The sequence below is a fragment of the Pleurodeles waltl genome, chromosome 1_2 (genome assembly GCF_031143425.1).
Source record: "Pleurodeles waltl isolate 20211129_DDA chromosome 1_2, aPleWal1.hap1.20221129, whole genome shotgun sequence".
NCBI classification, from domain to species: Eukaryota; Metazoa; Chordata; class Amphibia; order Caudata; family Salamandridae; genus Pleurodeles; species Pleurodeles waltl.
Genome location: NC_090437.1, coordinates 883,701,434 through 883,726,417, shown reverse-complemented (window position 1 = coordinate 883,726,417; position 24,984 = coordinate 883,701,434). Strand labels below are relative to the sequence as shown.

At 43.9% G+C, this 24,984-nt stretch overlaps 1 protein-coding gene across 1 annotated transcript in view; it reads left to right on the top strand.

Moving 5' to 3' along the window:
* The first annotated feature begins 9,262 nt into the window (after positions 1-9,262).
* ENPP6 (ectonucleotide pyrophosphatase/phosphodiesterase 6) overlaps positions 9,263-24,984 on the top strand; it is a 234,505-nt gene continuing 218,783 nt past the window's right edge. The window contains exon 1 of the mRNA XM_069199390.1: positions 9,263-9,733. Coding sequence (XP_069055491.1) covers positions 9,499-9,733 — 235 coding nt within the window. The 5' untranslated portion in view covers positions 9,263-9,498. The remainder of the gene's footprint in view (positions 9,734-24,984) is intronic.

Genomic DNA, 24,984 nt, shown 5'->3' with positions numbered 1-24,984 from the left:
CAGTTCTAGAAAGTAGTTAATACTCCTTTCTTTACTGCAAATACAAGCAAGGATATTGAGGTTGTTACCGGAACACAGCTTGATCACTCATTTTACAAAGATCTACTCGTGTTGTGGGTGACTGTGTGAAATATGTGTTAGAGGATCAGAGAACCCTAATAGTGACGAAGTGGTTATACATCTGGGTGATGTGATATTGCCAAATAACAGTTCACTCCCAAATAAGGCCGAGCTGATCTTTTTAGGAGCAATGTAGATTTGTGGGCACCAATTCTGTTTTCATGTTTTAAGAGCTGCTGTAACCACTGCTCCTCTCCTAGCTTGGCCCAAAGCTACTATATCCCCAATTTTCAAAAAAGGTGATTGGAAAGATGCTGCATGCTATTGTCCTATTTCATTGATTGACTCCACAGCGAAAAGTTTTGGCAGCATTCTTTTGGATCATTTGAAAGCATGGGCATATGACAATAATATTATTTCTCAGGCACAGTATGGTTTTCGAGGGGTGCTGGGGATGATTGACCAATGCTTTAATCTGCACATGTTAAGAGAAAAGTATGTAGGGGCCAGATAAGCATGTTTACATTTAACGTTCATGGATCTAACTGCAGCATTTGATAATGTCATTAGGAGCAAACTATGGGCAATGCTGATCAAACAAGGAGCAAATCCCAAGTTCATGCACTTGTTGCCGCAACTCCATAGTGATGTGGAAGCGAAGGTCAGATATGGGCTGGAGGGGGAATATTTTTGTTTTTTTAATGTTAGGAAGGTGTTGAGCAAAGGGTGTGTTCTGCCCCCCTTTCTATTTACCTTTTATGTAATCGGTCTACAGGAAGCCCTGACAGAGGTGAAGGCAGACTCCCCCCTCCCCCCCCCCCACCCAAAATTGGAGGTAGACCACAATCTGTATTGTTGTATGCTGATGACTGTGTCCTCATGGCTAGAATGGGGAGGGAGCTCCAAAAGTTGCAAAATAAATTTGTGGAGTTCATGTTTATGTTTAGTACCTATCCCATGGTGTGTGGCCACCCTAGAAGTAGGGTCCCCTGTTTTTATATTGGAGATACCCGCCTGAACTGTGTAACCACATTTACTTACTTGGGAATTCCCTTTGACAGTGAGTGTTCCATCTCAGAGAAATTAGGGTCTCACAATATAATCAGGCGGGGTAGCATTGCGCAAATCTATCATCAATCTGAGTTCTACCCCACTTAAACCAATTATCACAATATACTAAGCAATGCCTACATCAATTGTTATACATGGCGCAGAAGTTTGGGTATATTCAAGCACACTACCTCTGCAAATAAGGGAAAATAAATTCCTGAGGAGCTAGCTCTCACTTCCCACAGGTGTACCTGCTATTATTCCACATGAGGAAATGAGACTTCCTTTTATTGAGGATGTGATCAAGTTAGCCCCAGTATTTATCTGGTTGTCCTTATGGATTAGACCAGAAGTGGCCCTTACCCAGTCATTGATCCTGGACTGTCTGAAACTGGAAGGGGTGCAGAGGTGCACATGGTTAATATACATTAAGGAAATGCTGGGTAGCATTAAGCTATTATAGCGATTATACCTGTTTATTAATCCCAGGTCAATTCCTAAACAGGTTGCTGCACTGATTAAAAATGAGTTGCGTGTAAAAATTGCAGAGGACAGATGGAGCTGTAGTTTGGGAAAAGCTAAGGTGGCAGCATATCTCCCTTTATGTACTACCCCAAAAATGGAGCTTTATCTGTCCCACAACATTATACATTTTACTTGATGAGGTTTTGGCTGGGTATGGCCTACTTTTTGGTTGCTTACCAATTGAAGGCATATAGCACTAGGGATTTATTACCCTGCCCATGTGATTCTCAGACAGCATAAATGCAACTGCATATATTTTTATTCTGTGAATTATATAAAGAGCAGAGAAGGGACTTTTTAATCATATTATTTAGGTCACTAAACATTAGGACGTGTAAGGAAGCAATTCATTATTAACAGTTACTACAATCTGATATGGTTTCTGGTGCTATCTATCGTTTTATTGCCTCAGTAGTAAAAAAGAGAAAAAAGGTGGGGAAATAATTTATAAACATATGGAACTGCTTGCTACCTAATTGCAAATTTTTTAACACTGTTTAATTCATCTTAATTTACTGGACAATTTTAGTCAGAAATATCATTTGATTATAATTCCTAAGGTTTTTAACTTTTTAATTCCGCTGATTTTACTCAAATTTTATTTCCCAAATTAAGTCATGTATTTAATGTAACGTTTGTATGTGCACCCTTTTATGGATTACTTTAAAAATCAGAAAAAAGATTTTTGACTGACTAACTGAGAAATCTTGTCTATTACACTAGACTTGAGCTTTAAAATCCCCTCTTAAGGCAGACATTCAAAAGAGAGGAGAGGCATTTGGACTGTGTCTCAGAAGAAGATGTATTAACGCACAAGAATACAGTTGCCAGTTTAAAGTTGGCATAGGATAGTAGAAGGCAGGGGGCAATGCCATTTGATTGCAAAAGTGATTCAGCGTGAGAGGCAGCAAGGCCAAGAGATTGTGCATCCAGAATGTGTTTCAATTGAGTCTTTGACATGTGTCTATGTGTTGGATTTGGTGCTGGGGACCCTTTTCACTGTGTTTTCCAACTACCACTCACAGAGATGGTAAGGAGGCCCAATAGGTAAATCACACAAGGGCAGAGCAGTGTGGGGCAAACCATGCGGCTGCAGCAGAAATCTTCAGTAGGCGCACTGGTAGCTTTTGTCCATGGACAGTGATGTGCTGATCCTCTCTGTCAGTCGATTGCATGTTCAGCTGCAAATACCCATTTATTTTGGGGACATCTGGGTGCTTATCATCAACTCGCGAGTGAGATTATTAATATACAAAATAATAACAATGGGGCGAGCACACACCCCTGCCGCGCTCCGCAACCAATGCTAATGTCGTCTTTTGTCTAACCATTCTGACCAAACCTAAACTTGGCCTAAGTATTCGAGTGCAAATATGTGAATAAATGCACCAAATTGGTACCCATCCCCAACTCAAAGAGCATATTTCACACCCTCGGCCGGCTTACGCAGTCGAAGGCCATTGACAGACCCATAAAAGCTAAAAAAAATAGAAGACTGTTTGGCCATTGCGTATTTCCTGATCACTAGGTTCAAGTTTAAGCATTGCTCTATTGTGCCCATCCCAGAGGAGAACCAATACTGACAGGCACTTAAAATATCGTTCTTGTTCACCCATTCCAATATCCCGGATATAGAACCCTGCCCAAAGTTTTGCAGGAATGTCTATGAGTGAAATAGTAGTGCGGCTTAGAGCAATCACCTTTTTTTTTAAATAAGGACAATTACTGAGTCCCCTCACAAAGCTGGTGTATTCCTATGGCTTTAATTATTAAAAGGATTTGTCAGCAAGGGTGACCATAGGTCCGGTTCACATTTAATTAAATTAACTGGGACACCATCAGGACCTGGTACTTTACCACCCTTACTCTGCAGTATGGCAGTAGTTACTTCTTTCAGTGACACCCGTATTGAGAAAGAAGGTCCCATTGGAGCTGGCTCCTTGGGGGATACCTCTGGGGCTCAATAGATCGCAGAAAGGTAAGCCTCCTATGCAGAACTATTTATGTGACAACCAATAGAGGTGGTTGTTTAATCAAGGGATGGTATACCTGACACAGCTCTCCAAAAAGAGTTACAGTCCTCCGAGCGCGCCCAGTATACCAGTGTATCCCACTGATTAATAACTATCTCATTACGCCTTCTAGATGTTACTGTTCTATATTGTTTTCTCATTGTAGCCACAGTCACAGGATCTCTTGGCTTTTCATTCAGGGCCTTGCGTAAAAGACAGTTTGTGAACACTCATGATCAAATCATGTTGCTTCTTTTTAAAAGGTTTAGGTCAGGACTGACGGATTCTGGAGCATAACACTTCAAACAATGTCTCCCTGATCATCTACCTCCTCTTTCAGACAACCCATGACTAACTCTTTATTCTCCGAGATTATCCTACCTAGGAAATTCCCAGGGTCGGCCAATTTCCAATGTAGTCTGAGGTTGTCAGTAGAAGGGGAAAAATCACCAATCCTTACAAGAGATTGAAAATCCCCCCTAAGTGGTGCATCTAAGACTATTTACAAAGGGTTGTGGTCACCAAAGTATGCACTGATGATGGTCCCATAGCACACCTGATTTACTAAATTGTGTGATGCAAACATACAGTCAATTATAGAGGAACAATGTATGCCCCTAAAGGTAGGCAGCCCTGAGTCTTTAGTGCCAACAATATCTAATGCACTAGTTGGATTAAAGGTAGCCAATGTGGCTTCCAGTTCTCTGCCTCTGGTGTCAATGCCTGTAATACTCTTAGATTTGCCCCCGAATAGGCGCTGGACAATTGAGCATTACAATCTCTCCTGAGGCATAAATTCATTTGTTGTCTTTTCAGTACCCTTCTCCCTACAATTGCAGAGACACTATCCGACAAGCCCACAAAATATTGGTGAGGTACTTTAATAAAATCATTATTATAAAAAATAATCAAGTACAGAGACAACCTCCCCTTAAGACGACCCACCTGACAGTCTCTATTATCAATTTTCTCTGCCTGACAGCCAACTAACAGGCTGATCCATATCTTAGGCCACCAGATGCACGCCCAAATGTGACGGGGTGGCTGGTACACTGAAACACATGAAACCTTCTGATACTTCGGACTAAAGGCCCAAGTCTCCTGAAAAAACAATACATCTTATGTGTTAATTATTTTGTGCCAATCTGGAAGGTTCATCTTTGAGAACAAACCTGCAACATTCCATCTCAGTATTCTAATTGGACAAGGCTTAACTACGGCAGGGCAACCAAACGCATGCTTTCTCATTACAGACAGATCTGCTGGCATTCCTGTTTTTTTACATCGAAGTTAGAGTTTGCGCATTGGAAAGGGAGAGCGGCCTCTGTAATCCGCTTTGGGAACCACCTATATCTCTTACCCCTCCCAATCCACAGGTCCATCAAGCTCATCAAGTCAATGAGTTCCATTGCCGTCCGATACCACTGCCTATCTGTTGTTGCTAAGAACATTTTGTGGCTTGTGGGAGGGGCTATAAAAGTACCGCAGTGGAAGTGTAACAATGTTAGAAACCTTCCCTGTTCTCATAGAGCTTATGCCAATATTGTTGCCACAGTACTAGGGCACTTGCAATTCACAACCATAAAAGCTCCTTCAATGTCTTTATCCCAGGAGCCCACCCAGCTTACTCGCGTCTCATTAGAACCGCATGTGCCAGGCCCATATTAAAATTCTGGTCCTTGCCAAGCCAATGGGGAACTTTATTATGGGCGTGATTCCATGACTCCACTTGAGCCCTCTTCAAAGGTGGCACACCTGTCCGTACCAGGGCATAAGGACTTGCAGCGGCGGGAAGATTGAGGGTCGTGACACTAGGATGGAGTCATCCTTTTTATTCATGTTCCGGTTGAATTGTTCTGCCCTATTTGATAAATGACACTGCGGATACAAGCATTGCCCGACTTGCCATGATTCAGGCCGTGAACAGGGGCACTGTTACCACTATGTGTGCTTGCAGGTACTTCTGCAATATCCAGCACAGCAGGGGTTCTACCCAGTGCTTTAAATGGAAAAATAGAAGTGCAGGTACTCTGTACCAGAGTACCTGCTTGTTTCTGAGAAGTGCGGGTACTCTCCAATTAAAAGTATTACGTTTTTCTTGAGATGTGCGGGTACTCTCCCTCTCAAAATAAAAAAGTGCCGGTACTCAGTACCAGACAGTACCGGCCCATTTAAAGCACTGGTTCTACCTGTTAATTGCTTCGAAATGAGCTGCTCTGATGAACATACGGTACTTTCCCGGGCAGAAGTGGATCCAGCAAGGATCAGTTTTCCCAGGTGCACTGCTTGACAACCTATTGGTTTCGGTCTAAGTTACCAAGTGACCTTCAAAAGCATTTATGCGATCCGATAAGGGTTTTAAGGGGCATATTTCTACTCCGTTTGCGCCGAATTTGCGTCGTTTTTTTTTACGCAAATTCGACGCAAAACTAACTCCATATTTATACTTTGGCGTTAGACGCGTCTAGCGCCAAAGTTCATGGAGTTAGCGTAATTTTTTTGCGTGAACACCTTCCTTGCGTTAATGAGATGCAAGGTAGGCGTTCCCGTCTTAAAAAATGACTCCCAGGCATGTGCGTGGTATTTATACTCCCGGGCAAAAATGACGCCCGGGAGTGGGCGGGGCAAAAAACCCCGCATTTGCGCCTCTTTTTAACGCCTGGGTCAGGGCAGGCGTTAAGGGACCTGTGGGCTCAGAATGAGCCCAGAGGTGCCCTCCCCTGCCCCCAGGGACACCCCCTGCCACCCTTGCTCACCCCAGGAAGACACCCAAGGATGGAGTGACCCATCCCAGGGAAGAAAAGGTAAGTTGTGGTAAGTATTTTTTTTTTTTTAATTTTGTGGCATAGGGGGGCCTGATTTGTGCCCCCCTACATGCCACTATGCCCAATGACCATGTCCAGGGGACAGGAGTCCCCTGGACATGGCCATTGGGCAAGGGGGCATGACTCCTGTCTTTGCTAAGACAGGAGTCATGTTAATGGCGTCTGGGCGCCAAAAAAAAATGGCGCAAATCGGGTTAAGACGATTTTTTTGCCTCAGCCTGACTTGCCCCATTTTTGGACGCCCAAACGCCATTTTTACCTACGCCGGCGCTGCCTGGTGTACGTGGTTTTTTTTCACGCACACCAGGCAGCGCCGGTCGGCTAACGCCGGCTAATGCCATTCAATAAATACGGCGCCCGCATGGTGCTTCAGAATGGCGTTAGCCGGCGCTAATTTTTTTGGCGCAAAACTGCGTTGCCGCAGTTTTGCGTCAAAAAGTATAAATATGGCCCTAAATGCCTAGCCAGAATATCCATAAACTTGGCGCATATTTCTTCGTTGGTTATTGGATGAACCATTAAGGGAGGCTGAGAATAAAAGGGGGTTCACAAAACTCAATTTCCCAATTCAATTTCCATAGGAATTTTTGAACAACATTACAGCCCAAACAGCTGAATAGAATTATACCACTTTTGGCAGAAAGCAAGACCTTTACCCAGAAACTTGTTGCGATTTGATGTAAATTCACTACGTAATTTTTGAGAAATTAAGGTTTAAAATTTACGTGTATCTGGACTTTTGGGTTAAGCCCATTTCAAGGCTTTCTGGGGCACTGGGCAAGATATATTTTGGGGTCCCCCTCATTTGGAACAGCTTTGAATGTATTACCTCATTTTGGCTCATTCAAGACTTTGTGAAGCCAAATAATATTGAATTATATGTTAAACCTTCAGAAACTGGGAGAGGTGAGGGGGGAGGAAAACAGCCAAAAGCTCAAGCTGCCTGCTTTCCACCAACCCAATAGTTCCTAATGGAAGCTTGAACAATTACTAATAAAGCCATTTCTTTTTGCATTTGGATCTTGATTTTTTACTGGCAATAGTAAAATTTTATGTGGAATTCAGTGTCTAACCTGCTCAGAGAAGTTTTAAGGCATGGGCAAAGTGGGCAATTGCCCAGGACTCCCACCTTCCACAGGCCCGGTAAAGTGACAGACAGACAAAATTCCTTCTATAATAAAGTTGCTCATACAAAAAACACAACTTTTAAAATTTGAAATCCGGAAATGCTTATCAGAAACTTGGTACCACATTTACTAAGGATTTGCTACAGGGAAAAGACATGTAAAGTGATGCATGCAGTGACAACTTGTAAAGCACAAAAGTTTTTGTTGCACTTGAAAGGTGCCCTTTCCTCAGGGCAAACAGCATTTTGCACTGCTTTGTGACACTTAACACGAGGGAGACATTAATTGGGTGGACTTCCGTGCTTCTGGGAGTCAGGAAGAGAAGAGGACTGAGGAGAGACAGCAGTCGTTCACAGGGGACAGTGTCATCAGCCGCAGGACTACGGGCTCCATCTGACTTTGCGCAGGAGCCGCACGCCACCCTTTTGCGCGCCAGTTGGCGCATATATTGGCTCCACTTCCCTCGTTGCACGGGATGTGAACGGGCCACACCTGCCCGGGGTGGAACGAGGCTGGACTGGGCCACACCCCTAATGTGGGTATTGGAAAACTCCCCCACCCAGCAAGATTGGGTAAATTGGAAGATGCTATCACCCTAACTGTGGTCGTTATCTCAGCAATATGGACAAAAGGAGAGTTATTGGTAATGGCATGCAGCCCCTTAAACCTACAAGCATAGACACAATGCTGGAGAGAGCCATTGGGGTTGTGTCTACTGAAATAACTCTCACTGGGTGTAGATTATCTCTGGGGCCTGGTCTTGGCTTTGGTGAAGTCAGGCAGGGGTCTGAGGCACCGGCATCCCCCAGTGATTGCCCAGCGATAGTTACCGCTGGGGTGGCGACGAGGGACCCGCCTTCGGATATGTCCTCGATGGCTGTCATCGCCACTATGACTGATACTGCGCTTACAAAGGACAGTTTTCATCCCTCCCCTGGGCCGAGCGTAAGAAAAAAACAAAAACACAATGCTTGTTTCATTTTTGACAGGGCACATCCTTGTGAAGTAAGGAAAGGAAGGGATAAGGAAGTGGCCTCAAGAGATAATGATTTGATTACTTATCTGTAGCTGTCATTACACTGATGCGCTGAGAATGGGATGAATATGAAAAAGATGGACCCAGAAGTACTAAAGGTTACCAATAAGGAAACTGGTCATTTTAACTACAGCAGCTGGATTTAGCTGGTTGCACGGTGGAGGCATGTAAAACTTAGTTATGGATTTACCATAATCAGTATGAAATTCCACCCCAGTTTCTTATTGTGCAGCTTTAGTGTTTACGTTTTTTTGTAGATCAAACAATATTACATAAGCTTACATAGAGGCTGGCGCCGATCACAAAACTTTGCAGAGGATATCTGATCACCTTTCTTCTGTTAATGTTTTCTTTTTTTTAAGGGGTGGGTGTGAAGTGGTAGTCATGCCCAGGGTGTGGGCAGAGTAGCCACAAGAAACTAGTTTAGAATTAAAGAAAATGCTGACAGGTGAGAGGGGAGAGGGGCTGTCATGTCGAGTGGAATCGTTCAATTCACAGAGTGATCATTAGGCAGAGGGAAGTGGGGCTATTCACTCTGCTTAATTTAGTTCAGGTTGCACTGCACGATTCTTCGGAAATCTACCCACTGGATTCTAAATGTAGCCGCCTCAGTACTGTAATGTAACTGCATTTATACGAGGCCTTGGAGCGCTGTACGGGGTGTCGGGCGCTCCTCTGGCTAATTAACCAGAACAAAGGCATGCGCATCACGTGCTGCACCTTTAAATTCTGTGGCTGACATGCACAAGTGTGCGTGAGCTGCTGCTTGTCTAAGGTCCACCCCGGGGTGGCTGCTGCAGCCTGCTCTCGTGCTGTCGGTGCAGTGGCGACTCAGACAGGAGGCTGGCACCGGCACTGGCGACATGGCGAAGGCGCTGCACCTCGCCCTCCTCACCCTCTGCCTGGCCGGCTCGCGCTGCCAGGGTCGGAAGCTCCTGGCGTTCCTCATAGACGGCCTCCGCTTCGATTACATCAATGACCAGGAGCTCGAGGGGCTGCCGGGATTCAGAGCTATTGTGGAAAACGGCGTGAAAGTGGATTACATGACCCCCGACTTCCCTTCCCTCTCCTACCCCAACTATTACACGCTCATGACCGGTGAGTACCGCGTGCCAGCTGCTTGCGTCGGTGACATATGGTACGGTGTGCGTATCCCCAGTTAACTGGTGGGAGAAACCCAGGCAGGGGTCGTCCAGAATTATAGTTAAACTTGTCCGACCACAGAGGTTAGAGAAATGCGGGAGGTATGAGGTGCTTGAAAGCGCTGAGATGTTGCACTAGGAAAAAGGCGCAACATAATATTGTGAGGAAAAAAAGTTAAAGACGCGCACACAGATAAAGAGAGTTGTACAGAGTATTTAACTGATACCCTTAAATCGTGCTAGATTAGCTGTGATATGTTGAGTTTCCATCACGTTGCATTCTGGTACTAAGTTTTGCCTTTCACTATCATGCAGAATGACAAGGAGCAGAATTCAGTGTGGGGACTAACATCTAGCACAGGGGCGTAGCTTCAGGGGTGTTTGTGCAGTGTTATACCCCCTAATAAATGAACTTTCTGATTAATAGTTGGATACAGACCTTTCAGTCGGGTAGGGTGAGATGTGTGCCGGATTTCACCAGGCTTTTTTTTAACTTACATTCAAACAAAAACATAAAGACACTCTCCCCCTCAGTTTAAAAAATGTTAAAGTCGTTAAAAATATTGGTAATTTTAGAGAATATTGTGTTTTCTCTCACCTAGTACCTGTACTTCCGAATTGCATTTAACCGCAGAGTACTGGCAATTCTTACGAGCAAACATGTACACTAAATAAAGAGTGAGTTCCTGCACTCGCATGCTTCCATTTAATGCACATTCTCGGGAGCATAACTCCCCGGTGCAGTCCGTTCTCCCAGCGCGGACGGCGGCTGCACCTGTGGCTGTGAACGCTGCTCTCCCCCCCGTTCACACACATTGCTCGTGTGATGTGGCGTCCTTGGACGGCCTAATCGGAGATTATTTTGTCTCGCTGACGATTGTTGAATGAGCTACTCCCGCATTTTGTTGCCGTTTGCTCGAGAAGCCCGCAGGAAACAAAAGTCCATCTATTAACATGCAAGGCCAGCTGGTTAATCTGCAACACCGATGCTGCGCAAGCAACTTTACACCTCCTTGAAAACAGTTGTATCATCATTCTTCACGGGATTGCTTATGCGACTCGAAAATACCTGTCTGCAGGAGCCCCGAGAAGTAATGGATGGAGCATACTTTTCTTAAGAAAATTAATTAAAAAAAAAATGCAGGGCACCAGTTGGACTGGTATAGCTTTCCTTGTCCCTGATTTTGGCGCACTGACTTTTGGAATCAGTCCCCTCCTTGTACAGGAGCGTGACACCAGGCCACCTTCCAGAATCAGAGCAGAAGAACGGAGGGTGCAGGTGGTGGGCATCGGCACTGATGTTTTTTCAGGTCTACGATTTTTTGTCATTTTTGCACTTTAGTCCAGAGCAAGAGAAAGTCAGAAAAGGGAGGAAGACCGAGAACTGTAAAAATGGAGAAAGCAAAGATGGCAAGCATTGGCAAATTCAACATGTCTCGCCTATGCAAGAGTTTTCCCAGTATGTTTTAGCCATGTTGTACACGAGCGAGGTCGCTGTCCAGCATGGCTAACAGTTAGTTGGGTAAAGGAGAGTGGCGCGGAGTGGAGTGTCGTAAAGTAGAGTGGAATGGAGTGTTGTGGAGTGTTGTGGAGGGAGTAGAGTGTCGTAGCGTGGAAGGGCGAGGAGTGGAGATGAGGGGTGTACAGCATAGTGGAGTAGCATAGAGGGTGTTGCGTAGAGTGTTGTAAAGTGAAATAGATTGTCGTAGAGTGGCATAAAGTGGAGCAGTGAGGGAGAGTGGAATGGCAGCTTGGAATGGAGTAGTGTGACATAGACTAAGGTACAGTAAAGTGGCATAGAGGGAGTTGCATGGAGCGTTGTGGAGTGTCAAAATGTCATAAGCGAAGTAGAGTCTAAGGAGTATCATAGAGTGGAGTGTCGCAGAGTGACCTAAAGTGAAGTGGCATAAAGTACGGTGGTGCAGAGTAAATTAGTGTAGAGTGCATAGAGTACAATGGCATATAGTGCAGCGATGTAGCGTACAATGGCATAAAGTGCAGCGGCATAAAGTGTTGCAGATTAAGTATGGTGGCATAGAGTGCAGTGTGCAATATAGATTGATGCAGAGTGCAGTGGCACAGAGTTAATTGGTTTTAGAGAAAAGTGGTGTAGCATGCACTAGTGTAGGGTGATGTAAAGTAAATTGCAGAGTAGAGTAAGAGGAGTGGCATGGAGTGGAATGGCACAGAGTGGAGTGGCGCCGAGTGCAGTGGTGTAGGGTAGATTGTTTCTGAGTGGAGTAGTGCACAATAAAGTCCAGTGGTATAGAGTGCAGAGCAGATTAGAGTGGTGTAGAGTGGATTGGCATATAGTTTACTGGCATAGAGTGGAGCAGTGCAGTGGCATAGAGTGCAGTGGCATAGAGTGGAGTGTTGCAGAGTGGAGTGTTGCAGAGTGGAGTGGCACAAAGTGGAGTGTTGTAAAGTGCAGTGGTGAAGAGTGTGGTGATGCATAGTGGAGTAGTGTGGGGTAGAGTACATTGGCACAGAGTTGAGTGGTGTAGAGGGTTGTAGAGTGGTGTAGAGTAGCAAGTTGTAGAGAGGAGTGGAGAAGAGGAGAGTGCAGTGAGGAGTGGTGTTGACTGGATTGGCATAATGTGGAGTGGTGCAGAGTTAATATGGACTGGGGTAAAGTGAAGAATGCATGGCATAGCCATGATAGACAATGAATCTTCAATTGAAATTATCATCATATTTGCACTGAGATACAGTTTTACTGATAAAAGTATACAGTGCACAAATAATAATGTGTGGAAATACATCACCTAGTGTATTTATTTGTTTTGATTGTATTAAAATATTTGTTTCCACTACACTTCAGAATCAACAAAAATGTTCTTCATTTGTGCTTTTCTAACTGATATATTCTAAAATATCTGCACCGTTCATTTACAGACATTAACATTTTGTTGTGTGCTAGGAAAAAAATAACATCATATAGCCTTTTTCAAGCATACCTCCAGTAGTCAGCACCATTGTCACATAAATCCTCTCCCTTTGAGGTCAGAAAAAGAAAAGTAAAGGCCAAACTCCCGGGAAGACGCATCCTGACTTTTGACCTATGCCTTTGAAAGCACACCAAATGTGACAAGATAAGAACAATATTTAAAGGCCTGTTTACAGAAATTCAATATGGGTGGAAGAATGCAGTAAATAGAATTTGGGCAACAGAATGGACAAACTCAAGATGGACAGCCTAAAACAAATAGAGCCAGCAAAGAGAAAGTAACCAAATATGAGTCTCAAAGCCAATGGTAAGCAATAGGGGGAATGCATTCCCAGGGAAGCTTTCCGAATGTCCCCAAGATGTTGTTAGCAAACCAGCAGCTGTGCCTCAACCTTACACTTCAATGTAAAAGAGAACCTGCCAGTTGATAGGCCAGGAAGTGTGGGCAGGTCAGGAGGTTGTAAAAGGGGCAGGAACTGTGAGGCATGAAGTGGAATCAAAACTAAGCTGCTGTGGTATGGGGCAGCACTGGCACTCTACAGCTGCTTGGTCCTAACAAAAGTTTAGGTTCTCTGCATTTATTTATCTTTCTAAAATAAGCACTGTCATCCTTTTGTCTAATTGGGCCATGGACACTTCACACAGCAGAGAGTGGAGGGGCCAACAAATGAACAGGAAGAGGGTAGGTCTGGCTCTGGGAACTAAGAAGAGGATCTTAACTTGAGCCTTGCTGCTGGTGGTAAGAACTTGATGGGCCTTATGGCAAAAAAAGTGTGGTGGGGTAGATTTTTTAACCTGTAAAGATCTACTACTAGTAGCTGTGGTAGAGGGTGATGAGTATATGGGTGTCAAATTGCACTTCAAGACATCTGGCAGCGAGGAAAGTTGGAATGAGGGCAGATAGATTTGATTAAATGAGCATGAGTAGTCAGAGCCATCCTGTGCCTTATAGAAATGAAACAGCTGGTGAATTGAATGGGGAATGAGGTGCAGTAGAGTGCAACCAAAAGGATATTTAGATGTAGTAAGATGTTAGTGTAGTTTTGATATCCACCAGTGAGCACTGAATTTATTTTTGAGGCAGGAAATGAAATGGTGCAGTTTAATTCTTGACTGCTGCCCTCTCTATCCATTCCAACATTTCGGATGTTAATAGGTTGGGGTACCTCTCTTGAGCACCCCCTGCACCTTTTACATTTCATGCCTCCGAGCCAGAACTACTCAGACATTTTACACCATTCCCCATTTTTGTTCAAAGTCACCTAAATCCTTTCTTTAACTCTCAAAGCTGCCAAGTTTCCACGTCCACACTTCATGTGTTGCTTCAGTTCAGGTTTTTTCTTTGAATTTTGGGGCTTGCAGTCCTGCTTTATAAAGGAACAAACAAGATTAGAAGTACCAGGTTAACAAAAAAAACTTGGACTTGAACATCACATCATGCATGGACCTGGGAAACTTAGTAGGGCTGAAACTGAGGGGCATATCCACCAGCCTCTAGGGCCTTCCTGCATCACATTAGCTTCATTTTTTAACGCTAATGTGGCGTTGGGAAGGCATTTTTTGCTGTGCTGTATTCACAAAGTGGCACAATGCTCGCATTGCACCCCTTGAGCCACATTATGCCTTTGCTAGGTGTAATGTATGCAAGGGGGTGTTCCGGTGCTAGGAGGCCCACAAAAATGGCTCCGTGAAATATACAAGAATTCCCTGCACCATTTTTGGCATCATTTTTAATGCCTGCTAAAAGCAATTTTACTTTAATTTATTTTTTACTGTGGGTGATGTGTGAGAGTGTAATACAGACATTTTGAAGAGAAAGTGTGTTTATGTTTCATGAGACATCTATTAAAAAGTTTCTTTCAGATTAAAACAGGACCTCACACATGAGAAATGTAAGGGTGTCACAGAAGTTATTTGCAGTACTATTAGTGAGCTGCTGTGTTACAATATTGAAAACACAAATCACTACTGCAGAATATTACATGTCAACAAATTTAGAATTTGGATGAGTGTACCTGACCAAAGAGGGCATGAAAGAGCTGAAATTGGATCATAAATTCAAAGCTGTTCTGAGCAGGGCCACCCAAAATACGTTTGGCACAGGGCCCCTCAAATCCTTCAGCTGTCCCTGCTGTTAGTGATAGCATTGTGCCTGCTTACTCATGTATTTTTTTTCTTTCCTTTCTTTATACTTTTGTTTAGTCCTACTTTAATGTTTAAACTACATCTTCAGGTTACAGTTATTGAAAGCCAGTGGTACCTTTTCTTTGCACCAGTAAGAATCATGGTTTTCTGTGATGTGTTTCAAAACTAAAAATGATTTCTATAGCTACTCTAAGTTCAGCTGCTTGCTAGGAATCACTCGTGCTGTTCTACAAAGATGGTACAATGTCGTTAATTTCTTTTTTAATGTATTTCTTACATTGCAAGCACCGATTTAGAGAGAAGTGTGTCGGAGGTGTTTTTTTCTGGATTATGTTTACGATAAAAAAATCAACAAATAACCATTGCATCAGTTTGACAACAGCAGATGTATTGGCTTTGACAATACTTGTTTAGATTATCTGGGTTCTTGCTAGCAGGGACCAACCACAGGAATATTAGTCTTGAGAATAACACCCCATAGAAGTCTAGCCTGGACTCCTAGCCCATGTCCTTTCCAAACAGAACACAAGCAATTCCCAAGCTGTATCTGGACTTCCTGGGCCCTCTTAGTGAGTTGCAGCTGAAGTCCAATGGCACATGGAGCTCTGCACGTGATGAATGGCAATCCTTGATTTACTCGGAACCACTGATAATTAGTCTTGGCACTTGGAATTTCGTTTAGCTGGCCAGTGTTACCATAGCTCTGGACAAAACATAGGCAAATCAGTCTTGGTCCTTCTCAGATAAAACAACCCATCCCAAACTGCTAGTTCCCATGCCCACTGAACGGGAGCACAAATAGTCGCAAACATGTTTTTCCCTTGTTGTAATTCATCAAAGAGGGTCCGTTTGAACTCTTTAGCTCTGAAAACCTATGTAGTTTTAGATCTCGTCTTCCATTTCAGACCGGGAAAAAGCATATCAGCTTCGTTATGCATGGACAAAGCGAACCCATCAGACTTAACTCTAACAGTTGTGTGATTAAAAAATCTGTTCACGCCAATGCTTTATGAATTAGAAACATTAATAGGTTCTGTAATGCGCCTTGTAGCATGTCCTTAAAATTCTAGGGGGTGATCCCCAAAAGCACTTACAAGAAGAAAAGTAGTAGTATATTTTCTGAAACATACACAACCGTATATACACATTTCCTTGAAGAAGAGCTAGATCTGATGAGATGAGGAAAGGTGAATCCAGATCTTTTGGGAAATTATTTCTCTTTCTTTCCAGGAAAAGCGCGCAGTTTATTTAAAGCATTAAGGGGCATATTTATACTCTCTTTGAGCCGGAATTGCGTCGTTTTTTTTTACGCAAAGCTAACTCCATATTTATACTTTGGCGTTAGACCCGTCTAGCGCCAAAGATCTTGGAGTTTGCATCATTTTTTAGCGTGGACACCTACCTTGCGTTAATGATATGTAAGGTAGGCGTTCCCGTCTAAAAAATGACTCCAAGGCATGTGCGCCTTATTTAAACTCCGGTGCAAAAATGGCGCACGGGAGTGGGCGGGTAAAAAAAAATGACGTCCAGACGCTTTTGCGTCATTTTTTAACGCCTGGTCAGGGCAGGCGTTAAGGGACCTGTGGGGTCGGAAGGAGCCCAGAGGTGCCCTCCCATGCCCCCAGGGACACCCCCTGCCACCCTTGCCCACCCCAGGAGGACGCCCAAGGATGGAGGGACCCATCCCAGGGAACTTAAGGTAAGTTCAGGTAAGTAATTTAAAAAAAAAAAAATTGTGGCATAGGGGGGCCTGATTTGTGCCCCCCTACATGCCACTATGCCCAATGACCATGCCCAGGGGACATAAGTCCCCTGGGCATGGCCATTGGGCAAGGGGGCATGACTCCTGTCTGTGCTAAGACAGGAGTCATTTCAATGGGGGTTGGGAGTAAAAAGAAATGGCGCAAATTGGGTTGAGGCCAATATTTTGCCTCAGCCCTGACTTGCCCCATTTTTTGACGCCCAAGCTCCATTTTCCCCTACGCCGGCGCTGCCTGGTGTGGGTCATTTTTTTTGACGCACACCAGTCAGCTGCGCCGGCTAACGTCATTCCATAAATAAGGCGCCCGCATGGCGCTTTGGAATGGCGTTAGCCGGCGTTAACTTTTTTGACGCACAACTGCGTTGGTGCAGTTGTGCGTCAAAAAGTATAAATATGGCCCTAACTTTGGCCAAAATAAAAATCTACATGATCTGTTCTGCTGTACTTTGCCTTTGATGTGCCATCACTCTCTGGTTACCAACTGGCACTCATGCAGACACGTACAAGGATAGTGAGTAAAAAGCACACTTTGACGTGTCACACTAATATGTGAGATTCATTATAGTTTTACCACAATCCTTGACCAGTTCCTTCGTTCATGAAGGGTTTAAAGGTACCCTGGGGGATGTACCAAAAATGCATTCATGAATGCAGACCATCAATCAACTGGTTGCATCTGGCTGGGAGTTACACAATAAAATAAAGGTTCTTTTTTCTGCATATTGTGGCCCGCATACAAGTAGCATTAAGGAAAAAGCTGCGGCTATAGAGATGCACATAAAAGGCAAGGGTTCCAATTCCAAATGCGGTACAAGACGTTACCTAACATTTGAGCTAACTCATAGCATAATAGCTGTGAGATGTTACTTTTTGCAAATCGCAAAACAGTTAAATGGGTATTGTCGATCTGCTGACAAGGTAAGTGAGTGTTAATGCAGTTAGTGGCTCAAGCTTTCAGTTTTTTTCTGCATTTGCTAAAGTGAGGAACTCAGGATTGGGTATGCATTAATTCAATATTATACAGTCATTGACCAGACCGATTTATGGACGGCTGAAAAAGGTGGATGTCCTATACATTTTAACACAACTAATTCTGTACTGTTGAACTTTGGCCTTTCAGGTAACATATATCTGAAGTGTTTCTCAGCTTGACAGATTCTGGCAAGTAATGTCAACTCTCTTTGAAATGATTACATGTTTTTTCAAAATTTTTCTCCACATGGAGGGCAATATTGTTTTCAGAAAATCTGATGACTATACTAGCGACATGGGGGTGTGCCAGTGAAGGACAGGAGGAGTCAGTACACTGCATATGTTTGCATCCAAGAGGCTGTGTCCAGAAAGGACACATGCATATGTGAGAAATTGGGATGTTGGTTGATTGGGGTGTGATCCCTGGTCAAGCAACAGTCACAATCCCTTGAAAAATGAACCACAAAAAAGTCCCTAAATTAACCTGTGCCTAATCCTGAGTAGTTTGGCACAAAAGCAGTCAGGCTTAATTTAGAGGCAAAGTGCAAAGTATTTCTGCAGAGAACAAACAGTAATAAAGTGAAAACACAACGTAAGAAAAACCCCAAACCAATCTAGAAAATAGAGTACATCTTAGTAAATTATTTGACACCAAAACAACAAAAATGCAATCAATAGAGCCAGAGTTATGAATTTTAAAGTTTTTTAAAGTGAAATCTAACATGTAAAAGATCAAAGAGCCAACTGCAGACATCTAGTCGTGAAAGAATGGGTCAAAGTTGAAAGTTAAGGCTGATCGTAATGGAACGTCTTTTGGATACAAGAAGTGGATTGGGCACAGTCACTGCTTACCTTTGAACTTAGGAAAATTCTTGAAGAAAAATGTCTGAGAAGGTAAAGTTCAGCGGGGCAAGGCAGCAGGAGGTGTCCTCGGAGGGAGCGTCGTCGTCAGATGGCCTTGGGTCAAAGCTGCAATGAAAATTTCTACTTTTGGACTTAGTCACCGAAATGCAAGTTGAAAAACTTTAGAAGGACGAAGTAGAGGGCTGTAGTCAAGGACAGTTTAACAAGGTTGGATACCCATTTGGTGAAAGATCACTGATACTGATTTGCTACTCTGGAGAAGAACGTAGTAGGAGAAGCTGCAAAGTGAATCTGATCAGCGAAGCACGTCGAGTGGATATGGAATCAGGTTGGTCCTGGTTTCTTCTTGGTTCTTGGACCAAATTTTTGCCAAATTTTGACTATCTTCCATTTTGAAAATTGCCCATCACCTTTTAACACCATAACCAAAGTTCCAGGACTGGTGGGGGTTCGGGACTCGCTCTGGCTGAGTCCAGGTGCAGGTTCAAAATGGTGGGTGCCTTTATGTCCTTGTGGCTCTGAACAGGAGGCGAGCAAACTAGCCCTTAGAGTCACTTCTGCAATTCTAGTAGTCCTGGGTACAGGCAAAGATATAGTGCTTGCCTCTGAGGGTTCAAGGTAGCCTCCAGGCAGCAAAGCAGTCTTTCCAGGCACAGCAGCCATCTGACAAAGTGCACAGCAGGTCACAGGAGCACGCAGTCCTCTAAGAGTCTTTCCACAGGTCCAGTAGTGAACTAAACAGTGGATATGGAGGTCCTCTTTTTATAGGCTGGTGCTTTTTTTCTGGAAGGTGGTAGAAGCTTCTGGAAAGGTTCTTTGAAGTACATGGAATTTCCTGACTCTCCTGGATCCAAGCTGGCTTCATTGACAATACAGGGTTGTTAGTCCCTTTGTGTGAAAGCAGAGCACAGGCTATACAGGTGTAAGTGGGGCTGTGCTTAGCTTCACCCCCATCCGGCAAGCAGATGACCTGTTGAGGCACACCTAATACCTCTATTGTGTGAGTGTGTGAGGAATTCACAAAGTCTAACTATCAGTTACACCCTGTCATGTGACCCAAGACAGGTTGCTGGCACTAAGGGAATGAAAATGCTAGCTTTTTAATAGTGGTGTTTTCAAAATTGTAATAAAATCCAACTTTACCATTAAAGAGGGTTTATTATTACAATTTAATAGGGACCACACATGGCATATCTACCGGCTCCCAATTAAGAATTACCGCTTGTTAAATACAATAAGGAATCCTCATTGTTATTCTAAGGTACGGGTAGGCTTCACAGTAGGGAAAAGCAAATTTAGGAGTTTTACCAGGACATGTAAAACTTAAAAGTACATGTCCAACCTTTTCATTACACAGCACCCTGCCCTATGGGCTACCTTAGGCCTACCTTAGGGGTGACATAACATATGTAATATGAGGGGAATTTAAGGCTTGGTAAGGGGATTTAAATGCCAAGTCGACATGGCAGTGTAACACTGCATTCAAGCTGCACTGGCAGGCCTGGTACATGTTTTAGATAGCTACTTACGTGAATGGCACAATAATTGCTTCAGATACACTGGAAGCATTTAATTTACAGGCTCTGGGTATATGGTATACCACTGTACAAGGGACTTTTCAGTAAATTAAATATGCCAATTAGGAACATGCCAATCAAACCATGTTTAGGGGAGTGAGCACAAGCACCTTACCACTGGGTAGCAGTGGTAAAGTGCATGGAGTCCTAAGGCCACAAAGACGAAATCCAGCAAAAACTGGAGGTTAGTAGGCAAAAGGTTTGGTGGGAGACCACCCTAAGGCTGGTGGGTTTAACACACATGTATTTGTATATTACATTTCTCAGATCAATATTTCCTAATTCTTCTGACCTGGGAGAACAGACAATGATTAACATCCATTAAGAACTGCAACACATGACATTCTTGGTGTGGTTTTCCCCCAAATAGTTTGCCTTCACTCCCTTGCTTTGCTGGACTCATTTTTATTGACTTTAGGACTCTGTGTGTTTTTCCCCTGATAACCAATGACAAACTGCTTGTGATTTTCCTTTAAACAACGTAAACTTAGCATACACTCAATTGACACCTTTATTTACTTGTAAGTCCCCAGTAAATGGTACATCATATACCCATGGCCTGTAAGTTAAATGCTACAAGTGGGCTGCAGGACTCCTTGTGCCACCCACTAAAGTAGCACCCTGAAACATGTTTCAGGCCTGCAACTGCAGTCTGTAGTACAGTTTTAAAACTACCATTTTGACCCATCAAAATAAACATTTTGCCAAGCCTAAAACTTCCTTTTTAATCCTTATAAGTCATCCCAAATGTAGGCTCTAACCACTCCCATGGCAGAGTGCATCTTTTTTCACAGTTGGAAGGCTATTCCTTCTATAGAATACTACTGGGTTACCTTATTACACTTAATGAGTGATAACTTCAGTTTCAGAACAGACAGAAAATTGCTTCTTCCATTCAAATGAATTGTAATTTAGAATCCTCTTTAACAGTAAAGTGAGATTTTAAGTTACTGTTCTGAAAATACCACTTTTAGAAAATTAGCACGTTTCTCTCTAACCCAAATGTGCTTTTTCTGCCAGTATCCAAGGTCACATGACTGTGAATGCTTTCCTGTGGCGTTTTATTTATTCATTCCAGACATGGGGACAAAAGGGCCTTGGGTGTGTTTTGTGTATTCCTTCCAGGCATAAGGGCAAAAGGGCCTTGGGTGTGGGGCAGGGTGTTGCTTTCCTAAGCAAGCTGTCCTGGAGGGCCCTTCCTGAGCTTCAAAGTGGAACCTCAGGACTTGCCCATCCTCTTCTTGACTTTTAAGGGCTGTCTGCTTTGTAACTGACAAATGCAGCTCCCACCTAGGCCTACCTTTGTTACCCTAGACAGTTTGAAGTCAAACCCAGGAAAGGGGGAAGGGTAGACAAATGGGGGCATCCCCCACCCACGGGCTGGTACTGGGGATGAAAGTGGCACCTTCAGAATCCCACGACAGTATACTTCTGGACTTGTGAAAGATTCAGAAGAAGGACTGCCCTGCTGTCTGAGGAAGGAAGCCTGGACCTGCTTTCCTTAACCACAGGTCCCCAGGAATTACTCCAAAGGTCAGTTGGCTCACCTCCTGTTTGAGCTACAGGGACACAATTGGCCAAACTGCATTTGACTTGGTCCCCCTCTGCTGACCTTTCTGTGAGTGAGTTCTGAGCACCCCCCTGAAATGCTGTCCTCGTGGTCATGGACCCTTGGCTGGAGCCAGTATACTCCTTCCTGCGCAACTGAAGGTCATCGGATCTGACGCAGCGCAGCTCAGACAGATGCAGAACCTCACACCTCAGCACATCATGGCTTCTATTCAGCAGCTCCCCCGTAACCAATGCAGCATGGTGCAGATCAATGAGGGACCTGGCATCGCACCATTTCCCAGCTTCTGATTTGCGGCTTCACTGGAACAGAAGGAGCATGGCATAGACTGACGCAGGACTGCGCATTGCAGAATCAGGAACAAAAGGTTGCAACTCCCAGCGGGCCAAACTCTGTCCTGTACCCGGACCATGCTCCATGTCAGTTGGCTTGAACTTGTGACTTTGTCCCAGTCCAGCTTGACCAGATAACTGCAATTGGCATGTATTTTTACTAGAAACTTTAAAAAATCATAACTCCAGTTCTGCTGATTAGATTTTTATCATGCTGGTGTCATTTTATTTATTAAATGTGTTCTATTTTTCTAAATTGGTGTGGGATTTTTATTAGGGTTTTGCTTTCACTTTCTTACTGTTTGAGTGCTGTATAAAAAAATTATGCATTGCTTCTATGTTAAGCCTAACTGCCTTTATGCAAAACTACCAGAGGGTTACTTTGTGGAGAGTGACTTTTGTGGTTCACTCCTAAAAGAATTGTGCTTACTGTTTGAGTGAGGCTCCCACGCCTCTCAAAAAATAACGCAATTTCATCCAATCACTCATATATGTTCATTTAATAAAATATAAAGCGTTTTTTCTGATAAATTCTTCTTTCACATATTTATTAATATAGGAGAAAAAAACAAATCAAATGTTTTTTGTTTCTTTTTTAGCAGGTCTGTATATTTGCTCTTGAACCTTATTGATAAAGAAAGAACAATGTGGCTCGTGCTTGACCTAAATGCTTGACTATTTGGTGTATGTCTGCATACTAAATGTACTTCTAGGTACACCTCCATATATATATGGTCCATATTTGGCAGGAATGACCATACGGAAGTAAGAAACAACTACGATGTCTACTTTTCCCAGCACCTCATATACTTCTTTTTCAAATTATTTGGAAAATTGTTTCCATGTTAAGCGATCATGATAAAGTGTTTTCTCACATATCTTTGTATCTGGCTCTTAATTGCATCTCAAATCGGAGATATTGGTCGTCATGCACTCTGCAAATGCTGAATACATTTACATTGGTCTATTCTTCAGTACACCATGATAAAATAAATGGTAGTACATCTGTCCTTATTGTCTGTCTCTGTACTATGTAGCAGTTGTGTCAGCAATCTCCCCAATTTTAAATGCACTCAAAGTGTACTGTTTTGCCAAACTCAAATAACTATTTCCAGTTCAATACTGTCTGAGTCAAAGTTTCATGTTCCCCTATAAATGACATGTATTTGGATTAGGACACTTCATCCTTTGATGGACACTGCCTAATCCTTTTTATGGTCTGGGCTGGCAGCACAGTTGTTGCCAGACATGTGAGACTTACCAGGAGAGGCGCTTTGGTCCTGCTCACATGTTGGGAGGCAGGAGTACATGTTTTGATTGGGCAGAAGTTGGTTCTTCCACCAAAAAGTGCTTGCCCGCCACATTGTGATATTTTTTTTCTCCAGCTGCCTGAGATTGAACTTTCAGGTGCCCACACATGGTGCTGTAATGCTATTATAGTGACTTAGATACTAGATAATGTATGTTGTTTTTCTCTGGCAGTAGATCAGATGGGAAGAAGGCAGACATGAATCGACATGGAGTTTTTGGTCTGGCTTGATAGTGCAACTGTCACCTGACCCTTTAACTTTCAGCAGTATTATTCTACGGTTCTTTGCATCCACACAAATACACATCCTTTCCCATTGTATTTACCATACAACATCCCTTATATCAAGTTCTATTGGCATTGCCAAGTTTGTTGCTTAGATTTGGTGATCTCAGGCCAATATTTATAATCTTTTTTCTGTGATCTATAAAGAGTGTCCATGTTTGTTAAAGTCATTTTTGTGGGGGGGTGTTTCCAAGGTTTAGGGCATCAGCAACATGGTGAAGGCGTACGACATATTGCTATTATGTCCTGTGGGCACACTCGTTAATACCAGCTTCCATGGATTAGGGGAACCAACTTGACTCTATTGAGTTCTGTGAGAGCCCTGGCCCCGGGTCAGGAGCGACCCCCATGCTGTTAAAGAGACCCTGAGTGGGTCAAGCCGTGGGCTGCAGTGAAGAGGACTATACGGGAGAGCTGGAGGGCCGTGCTGTCCTACTGGGCCTTGGGATGGAGGAGGTGAAGCCCCTAGCATTGCAGCTGTGCCTGGGGGACCCGCTGAGAAGAAGTGTTGTGGACCTAACCCAGTGAACGGTGAGTGCAGCATGGGCCCCCAGGGTGCTGCCTTTCTGCCACAGTTTCCTGGACTAAAGCAGGCCATGAGTTATAGAGATTGGGCCTGCGGAAGAAAGTCAAGCAGCTGTGAGGACTTGATGAGCTGCAGAGTGGAGGTGATGAGCCCCCAGTCCTGCGGCTTTACCTGGGAGCCAGCTCATGTGTGGTGTTGCGGCTCGAGATAAGTGGGAGCGGTGAGACCAATAGGGAGTGGACCATGTGACAGTGGCATGTGGGCCATGAGTGGCCGCAGAGGAGGAAACTCCAGAGCCAGGGAGGATGAGGCATCTTGTGGTGCACACAACTCCAGAGATATACAAAATTACAGTGCCCCCAAGGTCAGCGTTCCAGCACTGTGCCCATGATGGGAGGGCAGAGCCCATAAAAATGAAATTGGCCAGTATTTCATTTGGGCTGGATCCTTGAGGGCAAGCGCATGTAACTTGAGACCAGGAATAATGGAGAGCTATTATGGTGGCAAGTGGTGAATTACGTGTAAATCACAGCACAGAGACTAAACCATCACTGGAGGGTGGGGAAAGCTTCTTGCCCCATAAAAAGAAGACTCACTCCTGAGGCAGACTCTTTGCATTCATAGCAGTGACCCATCTGGAAGCCGCAGAAGCCCAGCATGGCGCTCACTAAAGCAGACCTGATGGACAGTCTTGAACTTTCAAATCGGAGCTCAGAGACGATCTGAAACAGGACCTCTCTGCAGGCTTGGCAGAAATTCACTCTGACTTAACTGCAAGGATCACAGTCTTGCACATAGATGTAGATTCGGTGGGTCAAAGGACCCTGGACACTGAAAAGCAAGTTATGAGCGCTCAGAGTGATATGACAGCCCAATGTGAAGCATTACATGAAAAGCTCATACAAGCGGTTGATAAAC